The sequence below is a fragment of the Thamnophis elegans genome, chromosome 9 (genome assembly GCF_009769535.1).
Source record: "Thamnophis elegans isolate rThaEle1 chromosome 9, rThaEle1.pri, whole genome shotgun sequence".
In the NCBI taxonomy this organism is placed as follows: Eukaryota; Metazoa; Chordata; class Lepidosauria; order Squamata; family Colubridae; genus Thamnophis; species Thamnophis elegans.
In genome coordinates this window covers 12,908,004-12,917,146 of record NC_045549.1, presented here as the reverse complement: position 1 = coordinate 12,917,146, position 9,143 = coordinate 12,908,004, and the positions used below count along the sequence as shown (strand labels likewise).

General features: G+C 38.1%; 1 protein-coding gene across 2 annotated transcripts in view; it reads left to right on the top strand.

The window, feature by feature from the left end:
• The first annotated feature begins 1,062 nt into the window (after positions 1-1,062).
• Positions 1,063-9,143, top strand: part of MAPK10 (mitogen-activated protein kinase 10) — a 120,694-nt gene continuing 112,613 nt past the window's right edge. For both annotated transcript variants that reach the window (XM_032224188.1, XM_032224187.1), the window contains exon 1: positions 1,063-1,128. In XM_032224188.1, coding sequence (XP_032080079.1) covers positions 1,063-1,128 — 66 coding nt within the window. The remainder of the gene's footprint in view (positions 1,129-9,143) is intronic.

Sequence of the window (9,143 nt, the reverse complement as noted above, 5' to 3'; positions counted from 1 at the left end):
CCGATATCCAACATGAAACAACTCTTTCTAAGTCCAACCTACAAGCCAATTTTAACTTCTACTCTGGCTCTTCGTTGTTTCTCGTTCCCTTTGGAGGCCTTGAATCCTCCCTTTGCTGGTCATTGCCATCTAAGCAATTATGCTGTCAGTCTTGCTCACTAAATTATGAATAGTCAGATTGCCAGAACCGGCTACTTGTGCTCTTGGTGCTCTCGGAGCTCGGTTGTTGGTTGCATCTGAAGGCAGGACAAGAAGCACGGATGGAAACTAATCAAGGAGAGAAGCAGTCTTAGAACTAAGGAGAAATTTCCTGACAGGGGGAAGAATTCATCAGTGGAATTGCTTGCCTTCATCACTGGAGATTTTAAAGAAGAAATTAGGCAACAATTTGTCTGAAATGATATAGGGTTTCCTGTTTCAGTAGGGGGTTGGCCTAGAAGACCTTCAAGGTTCCTCCCAGCTCTATTATGCTGTTATTTATTTTTCTATCATCTATCTATCTATCTATCTATCTATCTATCTATCTATCTATCTATCTATTTATTTATCTATCTATTTTGTCATGTTTATGTAGTGTACATTGGAGGTAATGACCCTTTGAGAGCTGTATGCAACGAAATTTAATTTTAATGTATGCCGATTAGTTCAGCATTCAGTGACAATAAACTCTGTCTGTCTGTCTGTCTGTCTGTCTGTCTGCCTGCCTGCCTGCCTGCCTGCCTGCCTGCCTGCCTGCCTGCCTGCCTGCCTGCCTATCTATCTATCTATCTATCTATCTATCTATCTATCTATCTATCTATCTATCTATCTATCTATCTATCATCTATCTATCATTTTATTTTCTTGCAAATATTCTCATTGATACTGAAAATATTTTTCCTATAGGAAAAAAAAGTTTGGTCTTAAAGAAACCTTAATAATAGTTTCTTAAAAAGCTAACTTTGAGTTTTCTTTACTATTGAACCCATGTCATAGATATTAACTAGATTGAAACAGCATTATAACTTAGTCCCATTTGGATGAGAAATATTTATGCCATTGTTCTTTGAATTTCAGATATTTATGAGCCGCCATTTCTTACATTACTGCAGTGAGCCTACTCTGGATGTGAAGATTGCCTTTTGTCAGGTGTGTGTTCCTTACAGGTAAAACAAGGTACAGTATATACTTGTACTTACATATTTTGTGATCAGTATTTCATATCAATCATACATGTGACTAGAAGTTTGTAACAACCACCTCAATCTGCTTCATCCTATCCTTAGTTATCTTGGCTGGAATTCATGGTGCTAAACTTGGAAGTGAATGGGGCATACCGTGTTTTCCCCAAAATAAGACAGGGTCTTATTTTCTTTTGACCCCTGAAATAAGCACTTGGCCTTATTTTTGGGGAGGTCTTGTTATTTTTTTTTATATAAAAGATTTTTTTATTTTTGTTACATAGACAACATATACACACAACAATAGAAAAAGAAAAGCAAAAAAGAAAAAAGAAAAGAACAACAACAACAAAAAACACAAAGCCCATCATCACATACAGTATGTCGTTTGGTTACAGGTCTTTTAACATTTATCATTCTTATACATTCATTGTTTCATTTAATAGATTATAATTTAGTATCGTTTCTTATTCCCCTACCTGTGGCAATCCATCCCAACTATGTTTCCCCCCACACAGACAACCCATATCTCTCTGTTATATATTTAATAGACACAACAATAAAATAAAATTAAAAAGAAAAAAAAACACAAAAAGAAAAAGAAACCATCATCACATGCAACGTCGTTTGGTTACAAGTGTTTTAACATCCACATCCTCGAATAATATTTACCATCTCAAACTTTTCATCTAGTATAATTAAAAACCTCATTTTCATTCTACAATATATATTCAGTTAACATTAGTATTATTTTTTTCAGAAAATATACTTATGTTCATTATTGTCCTTGTATTTCATACCTTTAAAGGTCTTGTTATTTTTGAGGTGCAGGAGGCGGCAAGTGTGGTCACCTCATGGCTGCTGCTTCTATGTTGCGCATCGCTGGGCTTGCTGCTCTTTTTGCGGCAGCCATTAACATGACAGAAGGGGCACGGTGACTAGGGTGGCGGGAGTGGCCATTAGGTAAGGGTGTTAGTTGGTGCATGGACATGTTTCCCCCCCTTCCCCCCCTCTGGCTTAAATATTTTTGGGAGTGCTTATTTTTGGGGGAGGGCTTATTTTAGCACATGCACTCAAAAACCCTAGTGGGTTTATAATCCGGGATTGTCTTATTTTCGGGGTAACAGGGTAGGATTTAGCAGAATGTACTTGTCCCAGCTTCTGCCAGCCTAGCAGTTTGAAAGGATGTAAAAAATGCAAGTAGAAAAATAGGAACCACCTTTGGTGGAAAAGTAACAGCGTTCCGTGTGCCTTCGGCGTTTCGTCATGCTGTCCAGATGACCACAGATACGTCTTTGGACAGCGCTGGTTCTTTGGCTTTGAAATGGAGATGAGCACCGCCCCTTAGAGTCGGAAATGACTAGCACATATGTGTGAGGGGAACCTTTACCTGTAAGATTTAAGAAATATTGAAAAAAATTAAATAAAAGATAAACATAAACAAATATAGCGAACAGTTAGAGAAAGAAGGAAGATAAAAAAGTGAAGAAAGCAATACAGTTCAAAGAAGGAGAAAAATATTCTTATTCTTTACGTGACTGTTTTATTTTATTGGCAGTTTTATTTCTGGCTCCTTTGCTAGTGACCTCTTCCAGGAAATGGAGTAGAGATGCTGATATCTTCAATTTTTCTGAGATCTCTTTCCTTGCCAATTGCCCCATGCCACCACATGTTCTTCCTTACTTCAAACACCAGAAATGCAAGAAAATTGATAATAAAAGTACAGGAAACCCCAGGCCTTGTTCTGAACCACAGCTACCTTGTGAAATATCTTGTATCATCTATATGATGGCACTGAAGTAAAATTCTAAAATTGCTATTTCTCCCAGTCAAAAAGCAAATGACCTAATTGTATCCATTCTTTGAAATGAATTTGCAAGTGATACCAAATGCTGTAGGCGGAATGTTGAACGCTTTGATTGAGCGAAAAATATGGTCCCATTTCTGTTCAAAGTGTTCTGATTTTTGGCTTGTTTAAGATTTTCTTGAACTTATAATTGACTGCTGGCAGGGGAAATTCAAGAATCACTTTCTTTGACGTAGGGTAAATCTTTCTGTCCCATGAAGTTTTTAGAATTGTGTCTCTTATGGTCCCTCATGATTAGACTCAGTGGTTGTGTCTACACCTAAATCTGGGCATAGGCAAGTAGATCACTGAAGCTTGTGTAGTTATCTATAAAGGACCAGTCTGCAATTACTTACCATATTTTTTTGGAGTATAAGATGCACCTTTTTCCCTCAAAAAAGAGGGTGAAAATCTAGGTGCATCTTATACACTGAATGCAGCCCCCTTCACCAAAATGGCCGTGCAGAGCCTTTAGGAGGCTTCCAGAGTGCTTCTGGGGGCTGGGAAGGGCACAAATGAGCAAAAAAATGGGCTGTTTTTTGCTCAATTTTGCCCCACCATTACCACCCCCGGAGCCCGTTTTTGGGAGGCCTGCAGAGTGCAAAAGCTTTTTTTAAAATTTGCCCTTTCAAAATTTTGTTGCATCTTATACTCCGGTGTGTCTTATACTCCAAAAAAATATGGTAATGAGGGGTGGGATTCAGTTGGTTCAGACCGGTTCTGGTGAACCGGTAGTTTCGGGGATCAGTTGGCCCCACCCCCTGCCGCTGCGCTGGTCTATCCTATATTTTCTTTGGTTGAAGCCCAGCTGATAGCCGCGGCAGAGTGAATTGCCGCACCTCAGCTGTTTTACTCGCTGGGGCTGCAGTAGAAGGTATGTTTTAGAGCTGTTTTCAAACGCAAAGCATGCGCTCAGCGAACCGGTTGTTACACCGGTTGAATCCCACCGCTGTTTTATCCAGTGTTTCTCAATCTTAACCATTTTAAAATGGATGGACTTCAACTCCCAGAATTCCCCAGCCAGCATAGGAATTGACATCCACCCACCTTAAAGTGGTAAGGCTGAGAAACACTGACTTAAAAGCAAACATTTATTTTCCTACGATCATGTTATAACTGTAGAGGACAGCCACTAGATACTGGGAAAAGATACAGCTGCTTTAAAAAGCTTATGACATTTGCTACATGAGCACTCCATGCACTCCGAATCAACATTTAGTCTTCAAACTCTATACAATAATATAAATTATAAATATACTTATGTTAGAATTTATTTTAAATAGCACATAATGTGGCAATCCCAAATAATTTAAGTACGATTTAGCTTTTAAATAAGGGGAGTTTCCAAATTAGTACTCCAGGTATAACTTTCACCCAAGCCGAGTTGGCACAAAGAACTCTACCATGATTAGCCTACAATAATTTCCTGGCCAGCCTCTACTTTGGAGCGACCATTGAAGCAGGGCTAATTCAGTTTCTTCTGCTGTTGGTTTTCCTTGAGAAAGAACATCCAATAAGTTAAACTGTAGGAATCTATTTGAAACTCAATCAAATAAATTAAGAGTATGACATTGTTTAATAAGGGGATTACTAATAGTAATGGGATTAAACTTTCTTGACAGTATATTCTCTTAAATTCAAATGCATAAAAGCATCAGAATAAAAGCTGTCATTACTTCAGTGTTTTTCTCCCCTCTAATTAACTGGAAAAAGAAGTTAGGTCTTGTTATTGTATTCATATCTTGTTAAGATGAAACAATTTCACATAACGTTGCACATAAAATGCATTAAATTGCCAGGATGCTTTTGGGTCATTTCACATTCTTTTTAATCCGTTCCATCATCACCCTCTTATTGGCTTTGAAATGATAGAGCCCACTGCCAGAGAATTGTGGTTATAAGGTTTGAATTCACTCCCAAACTTCATAATGTCGATTTTCAACATCTGCTGTCTAAAAATAACAGTTGCCTGAAGTGTAATTGAATATAAATATCAGTGAATTTTGGAAAAGTCTTAGGCTAAGAATGCATGTTTAAAAAGCATAACCCTAACTTGATTTTAGAAATGTCTCTTTCAAAGAGTTGCTTCAAGCCATTTTTTTTTTTACAATACAGCATTTTGATTAAAATCTCATAGTACCACCAAGGGTCAGATAAAATTGTTGTATCCAAAGACTGTCAGTTAACAATTGCTCTGTTAGTGCACTAATAACACATTTTTCAGGTTTAGAAATATTGTTCTGTATATTTCACCATCTGGAGATCCCCTCACCCTTTGCATCTACTATCTTTCCCTTAATGCTTGTTTCAAACCAGAATTTAGTCAATATTTAAATTTAATATGTGGAAGTATAATTTGGGAAACAAACAGAAACACTTACCCATCTGATAAAGAGAATTATGTGTACTGTTGTTTATGTTCCCTCTCCCCCCTGAGTTGTTCGCTGCCCTGAGTCCCTCCTGGAGAAGGGCGGCATACAAATAAACCAAATAAAATAAAATAAAAATAAATAAAAAATAATAATAAAAAATAATAGAATGCTCCCCATCTGCTTTAGCAAACTTTTCTGTTTGCGCAGGATTTCAGTGTCTTGCCATCACCCTTGCCCAATAAGCAATAGCAATAGCAATAGCAGTTAGACTTATATACCGCTTCATAGGGCTTTCAGCCCTCTCTAAGCGGTTTACAGAGTCAGCATATTGCCCCCAACAACAATCCGGGTCCTCATTTTACTCACCTCGGAAGGATGGAAGGCTGAGTCAACCCTGAGCCGGTGAGATGTGAACCGCTGAACTGCAGATAGCAGTCAGCTGAAGTGGCCTGCAGTGCTGCATTTTAACCACTGCGCCACCTCGGCTCTATAAGTGGAAGATAAGTGGAAAGATAATGTGCAATTATATGAAATCAGGTGTTTAGCTTGGCCAACTGTTGTATTCTGTGACTTGTAGTGGTGTTCAGATTCTTCAGCCAAACACATATTTGTCTACTACTTTATCCTTCTTCTTGTACCGTCAAGGATTAAACTTGAAACTTGCTGTATGTTAAGAATGCATCTACCAGAGAACATTGCTCCTTATAATTTGTTTATCTTCTGATAAACGTGAGGAAACAAGGGCCACAACTATTCCTAACCTACATTGCTGGAAAGAAAAATAAATCAAGATTCTCAAGAGATGTAGTTTGTAAGTCATTTTCAGAACAGCAGAGTTGGAAGGGACCTTGGAGATCTTTTCATCCAACCAGCTGCTCAGACAAGAAACCCATTTCAGACAAATGGTTGTCCAATCTCTTCTTAAAAACTTTCAGATTGGAGCCCCCCGCAACTCCTGGAGGCAAGTCATTTCACTGATTAATTGTTCCAATTGTCAGGGAATTCCTCTTTAGTTCTAGGTTGGATTTCTCCTTGATTTTCCATCCACTGCTTCTTGTCTTGCCCTCAGGTACTTTGGAGAATAGGTTGACCTCCCCCTCTTCTTTGTGCATGTCCCTCAAATATTGAAACACTGCTACCATGTTACTCCTAGTCCTTTTCATTAAACTAGACATACTTAATTCCTGCCACTGTCCTTCATATGTTTTAGCCTTCGGTCCCCAATCGTCTTTGTTGCTCTTCTCTACACTCTTTCTAGAGTCTCAACATTTTTTTTACATCATGGTGACCAAAATTGGATGCAGTATTCCAAGTGTGACCTTAGCAAGGCATTATAAAGTGGTATCAACACTTTTGTGAGAGCTGCAGCACATTATTCGTTCTACCTACTTCTTCACCACTTTGACGGATGTTCTACAATCATAAGGATGATTGAATGCCCAAAGTGACATCAGTGGCCATGAAATGATCTTCTCATGCCCAGACATTCAACTTTTCCTATTCTAAACCTATTGAACTCAAATTTGCTGGATTCACTTACTGAAAGTAATTTTCCCCAGTTGTGAACTTGACTTTGCCAACATCCTCCACTCCAAATTCCTTACCGAGTTTTCATATTTAAAACAGCCCCAAGTACAGTTTTGTGAGTAGATTGCAAGGTTTGTGCGAATATTAAAATAATTGTAAACAGTAAAAATCATAAATTACAAAACATTCAAATGCCTTTATAGCCAGGAAAGGAATATGAAAATAAAAATATATAAAAGTTAAGGCTCATTATCTGAAATGTCCTATTAATATAAGAACTCAAGAGATTCTCATTCTAAATATTTCCCCAAGTAACAGCCATGCCGACACTATATCAATTTATCACCCACCAATTCTTTGATACCAAAATGGTAAATAGTTAAAAGAAATGGGTCAGCCTCTAGAACTATGCTTCATGTAGTTAATAATTAAAAGAATTTCCATTTCCCCTCTCAAAATCACTTTGTTTCAGTTTGGGTTTTGCTTGAAGTTGTAACATACATTTGGTTATAATGGCAATGATCTATCTGTGCAATATTTTTAACTTGCTGATAACCTGGTGTTGCCAAGTATTTATTTATAGGGGGAAAATGTCCAGACCAAATGTAATTTCTAATGTTGGATTTCCCCCTTACCAGAGGAAGCCCCCTTGTGGAGTATGGTGAAGCCGTTACCATGGCAACTCCACTGCGTTGTGCGGTAGAATTCAGTTTGGTAGTACGGCACAACAGGCGGTATCTTAACAGAACACACACCCCGAGGGGTGTTAGGGGTGTCTTACCCCCCACAGTATTTTACTCCAGAGAGTAAGTCATCTGTGTACCAAGTTTGATTGAAATTGCTTGAGGCATTCCAGAGTTACGGCAGTACAGTAGAAGTCATTTTAAGGCACAACAGGCTGTATCTTAACAGAACACACACACACTCCCAAAGGTTGTTAGGGGTATCTTACCTCCACAATATTTTTCTCCAGAGGGTAAGTCATTTGTGTACCAAGTTTGGTTGAAATTGCTCAAGGCGTTCCAGAGTGCACGCACGCATGCACACACGCATGCGCGCACACACACACACACACACATATATGATAAGAAGTCAAAACTGATGCATCTATTCAAGCAGAAAGCTTCAACTATAGTTTCTTAGGAATCACAAAGAGAACCAAGAATTCAAGATGTCCTTCCTCCCGAAGATATTAGCAAGCGGTATGCTATTCAATTCAGGACTGTCGATGCCAGTGAAATTATTATCACTATAAATAGTTAACCTGAAACCAACGTATGATAAAATACTTCTTGCTAACTGAGCACTACATGATAATTAGTTAAGCCATAATAAAATAAAATTGACCAGCATGGTTCATATAATTACCAAAAACACAGCATGCAATTTTGCTGAAACCAGAAAAACTGATGAGTCCAGTGTTTTTGCTTTTACTCTCAGTTAACCTGAATGTTTGGAACTAACACATCTAGAATAGTACATCCTTTTTTCTCTCACATTATATTATATTTAGTTATGTGTATTATATTTAGTTGTGTTGGAAGAGAAAGGCTAATAATGAATTACTAGTTGTGCCTTCCAACAGAATATTGAACTAGATTAAGGCCAGTGACTCCCGCGTTTACCCAACAATCTCTCTTTTTTTCTGATTCATTTGAAAAATAACTATCTGTCAAATGACCTGGGTTTAAATTCTGTTCCACAGGTACCGACATTGCTGCCGGTTCAGTGCCCCCAAAATTTTGCACGCGCATGTGCAAATAAAAATATCTGCGCATGCGCAAAACCTTAAAAATATTTTTTTTTAAAATCCACTGAAAATTGTTCTGCGCATGCGCAGAACCGAAAAGCAAGATGGCGGCCCTATAGGAGAACTAGTTTGGGGGCGTGGTAGGCATGGGTCGTTGCAGGTTCCAGTAATCCAGGCCACCAAATTACTACAGGTTCGAACGAACTATTAGGAACCCACCTCTGCTCTGTTCCCATAATATAATTAGTATAATCCAGTCAGACACTCACCTGGTCAAATCTTGCCAGTAATCCTGACTAAAAATACCATAAATACGTTGGGGAACTAATTTATTTTAATAAATGTATACGGTTGCCTATCTTACACAGATAACTGTAAATAACAAAAAATGTATTTTAAAAAATGATGAAAATTAAGTCTCGCCTTTTATAGATGAGACCTGAAGCAAGATCCCTTTGTCAGATTTGCTGAGACATGTAGAAATGTTT